This window comes from Lottia gigantea (genome assembly GCF_000327385.1).
Source record: "Lottia gigantea unplaced genomic scaffold LOTGIsca_285, whole genome shotgun sequence".
Taxonomy (NCBI): domain Eukaryota; kingdom Metazoa; phylum Mollusca; class Gastropoda; family Lottiidae; genus Lottia; species Lottia gigantea.
In genome coordinates this window covers 1-4466 of record NW_008708919.1, presented here as the reverse complement: position 1 = coordinate 4466, position 4466 = coordinate 1, and the positions used below count along the sequence as shown (strand labels likewise).

Genomic DNA, 4466 nt, shown 5'->3' with positions numbered 1-4466 from the left:
GAGGGATCAAAACAGACAAGATCGAGGGACGTATGAATAGGACTGAAGAGGAGCCAATTGCGTTTCGTTAAGGATCTTACATGTATGCTGGACCAACTTTGCGCTGTGCAAAAAGGGATGGTATACAAGAAGGAGCAAAATTTGTGGACTGTTTGCAAAAAGTAACCTCGTGATCATGGAGCAACATATAGACATTATGGTCGGGGGAAATAGCCAAATGGGAATGGGAGGTCTTATACATTAGGGAGGTATTGTGGTTGATGCGGGACGGGACATGGACAATGATATATAATTCAAAGATAGAGGATTTTTGGACAAGGGGGATGATAACCAAGATGTTAAAGGAATGTTTGGCGGGAATTAAGGTGACTTGTAACAGAGAGAAATATTTACGTAAATTATGTATACCCGAAATGATTAATTTAGATTGAATTGAGACTTAAACCCCGCTACAGTATTTAAGAATGGTGGTGTGCTGTCAAAACGAGAGAAATGGTATTATTAATTGGAATCATTGTTAAGATGTTTAGATGTTGAGACCTGACATAAAGAATGTCCAGAATAAATTCTGTAAGTGGCTTCTCTGCACTGGAACCAAAACAACAAAATCGATCTCGAGGGCAGAATGTGGAAGACTTGAGCTCTGTACAAATTATTACTAAAAACCCGTTTCATACTTCTTAAGAATTCCAAATATGCATAATGCTAGGTTACTTAAACTATGTTTTCGAATGTTATTTGAACAAGACTGAAATGGCAGATCAAACTGGGACATCAGTCAAATCAATATTGCTTAATTATGGATTTGGTCATGTCTGGCTAAACCAGGGAGTAGTCAAATTAACAGTCTAGAGCTCTAGTCAGACATGACTGGTAAATACAATCAAATCAACAGTCTAAAGCTCTAGTCAGACATGACTGGTAAATACAATCAAATTAACAGTCTAGAGCTCTAGTCAGACATGACTGGTACATACAGTCAAATTAACAGTCTAGAGCTGTAAATGGTAAATACAGTTAAATTCCCAACCCCAATAACAAAACAGTAGTAAAGTAAATGAATACTTTAATTATTGTGACCAAAATATACTCAAATTTTACAAATTACAAACTCTTAAATAATTAATAAAAGAGCAAAATGAACAAACATTACAAAAGGAACTTAATCTAATTCAAATACAAAGAATTTAAATTCAGGGAAATAGGGCGGGAGGGCAAAATTAAGACTATACGCGTCTGTAACCATTAAAATAATGAACTCACTATTAACGAACAGATATAATGAAAACAAGATGAAAACCAATTACAGGTATAGAAAGGGTTAATCTGACCAGTGCTGACCTAAACTAATTTACACTTAAACTCATTGTACGAAATATCTTCATTTATACTTAAACTCACTCTACGAAGGAGAAAATAAAATAGTTAAAGGAGTTGCCTATTAAACATTTTATAGATAAAATACTAAAATCAACAGTCTAGAGCTCTAGCCAGACATGACTGGTAAATACAGTTAAACTTAAAAAAGAATTGAAAATAAAACCTTACATATACAATTGCAAATATTTAAAATAAAAGACAATTTTACAGAAATATAATATATTTCAATCTTTGTTGCACATTATTTAATAAAAAGAGAGACAAAAGATTGAATTGTGGAATAAACTTTATTTCAATGATATTTCTCTGATCTGTGTGATATTAACTTGAATCACAAACTGATTGTTAGAATTTAAATAACCATTGTTTTTATCATTGAGTTTAGACCAGGGGATAGATCTCCTCCACCACAAACACCAACTACCTCTCTCTAATCTCTCGTTACTATATGTATTAGTTATAGTTTTACTGTCATCATCAATATTCAATAAACTGATTTGATAAGCAATAATACAATAGTTAAATCTAGGATTGTCATCTGATAATAGTTTAATATTAATATATAAATATTCATTCCAGCTCAATACACAACAACTCCATACCAAGTTATTGTAACTTAACTTGTCTTGACTGTAATACCCTTCACCATCCTTCATTATATCATTTATATTATAATAAAATTGATATGAATTAGACTCGTGTAGTTTGGGTATGTGATATTGTTTTAACACCATGGATCCTAACATGTCGATATTGAATCTAAAATCTTTTTCTTCCCAATCAAGATACTGAACCACTGATGGTGTTTCGACTTTCACATCTTTACACAATTCTTCTAGCTCTTTTATTTTCTCAAGTGAAACTAAAATTTGTAAATCACAATCTTCTGTTAAAGAAGGAAAATTCGTCTCCAGATTCAGTTTGAAATTTTTTATATCTCCCATAATTTTCTCTTCAGTTTTGGTCAATTCTGATTCTGATTCTTCAGACTTATTTTTGACGTCTGTCATGATTTTCTCACTTCTAGACTTTATATCTGCTATAATTTTATCAGTTTGTTTGGTTATTCTGCTACAAGCATCTTCAGTAAATCGCTGGAGTGTCTCTCTCGCTTTTACTAACGTCACATGAGTTTCTTCCAAGTCTTTGATTTTATTTTGGATGAATTTCTCTGAGGTTAAAACTAGCTCTGTAGCTTTTTCTTTGACAGTTTCACATTCTACATCTAAATACTCGTGACCGTTGTGTTCTTTTACATAACATTTATGACATAACACACAGTGACAAGTTAGACAATAGTAGTCTATTGGTCTCTCTTTATGACATTGACAGTGGTATTTTACCTTTGAAGAGGTTTTGTCTGTTAGATGTGTTGTAGGTGATGCTGTACCAGTAACATGTGATGTAGGCGATGCTGTACCAGTAACATGTGATGTAGGTGATGTTGTACCAGTAACATGTGATGTACGCGGGTATGATGGAATTAAACTAAAATTTGTTGTAAACATGTCAGCACCACCTTCTGGAATCTTAACATCCTGCTGACAGATCGGACAGGGGAATGTTTCTGTTTTATCACCAATATATGTCTCTACGCAGCCTAGACAGAAAGTATGACCGCATGTTATAAATTTAGGTGTTTTAAAACCTTCACAACAAATAGAACATTCTGGTGTGTTACTCACTGAAGCCGTGGCCATTTTATTCTTTTAAAATACACTGAAGAAGTTCTGTTTGATTTCTACTAATAGTCACATTATATACTGGTTTAGATTTCATAGAAATGGCTTCTTGAATACTTCCTTCTAGAGACGATTAACAATAACTTGTTTGATCTGCCACAACTTGAACTAGGGACTTGACAATTGAAAGGTTCCTCGCTATGAATATAACAGTTCCTACAAATAATGACACCACACTAGTTAATCCCTTGCTATCAATATAAACTATCAATCCTATACAGAATAATTTGTTCTGTCCACCACTAGTCAAGTTTTATACTGGTTTTGATTTTTTATAAACGGTTTATCAGTATAAAAATCCCGCACAGAATAATTAGGTTTCCAGGAAAAATTACGTCACATGTTTCAATTTCACAGAAATAGGTCAGTCAATAAATAGCAGTGAATTTCAAGATAAGATATAATATTTGTTTTACTGATAATGTCACAGTAACCTCAATATAATATATACTATAATTCATTATAAACTTTTGATATTACAAATATACTGAATAAATATATTCTCCTAATTTAACATTGTATACTTCATATTTTAATAGTACAACTGTCGATCGCAGTCTAGAAATATATATAGAAACACCAAATATCACCTGGTTTATAATTTAGGAATATATTATATAATAACACATTTCTTTAATAAATCTTTAATAAATATGATTATAGTTTAACAGGGAGTATATATAACATGAAACACAAGGGAATATATTATAGTATAACACATTTCTTTAATAAATCTATAATAAATATGATTATAGTTTAACAGGGAGTATATATAACATGAAACACAAGAGAATATATTATAGTATAACACATTTCTTTAATAAATCTTTAATAAATATGATTATAGTTTAACAGGGAGTATATATAACATGAAACACAAGAGAATATATTATAGTATAACACATTTCTTTAATAAATCTTTAATAAATATGATTATAATTTAACAGGGAGTATATATAACATGAAACACAAGGGAATATATTATAGTATAACTCATTTCTTTAATAAATCTTTAATAAATATGATTATAGTTTAACAGGGAGTATATATAACATGAAACACAAGAGAATATATTATAGTATAACTCATTGCTTTAATAAATCTTTAATAAATATGATTACAGTTTAGCAGGGAGTAGATATAACATGAAACACAAGGGAATATATTATAGTATAACTCATTTCTTTAATAAATCTTTAATAAATATGATTATAGTTTAACAGGGAGTACATATAACATGAAACACAAGGGAATATATTATAGTATAACTCATTTCTTTAATAAATCTTTAATAAATATGATTATAGTTTAACAGGGAGTACATATAACATGAAACACAAGGGA

General features: G+C 30.5%; 1 protein-coding gene across 1 annotated transcript; it reads right to left on the bottom strand.

Moving 5' to 3' along the window:
- Nucleotides 1-2864: 2864 nt before the first annotated feature.
- LOTGIDRAFT_145082 (hypothetical protein) lies at nucleotides 2865-3080 on the bottom strand (the record flags this gene model as incomplete). Its single annotated transcript, XM_009056684.1, has 1 exon — nucleotides 2865-3080. A coding segment is annotated over one exon (216 nt), but the record flags the coding sequence as incomplete, so codon positions are not given.
- Nucleotides 3081-4466: the final 1386 nt, after the last annotated feature.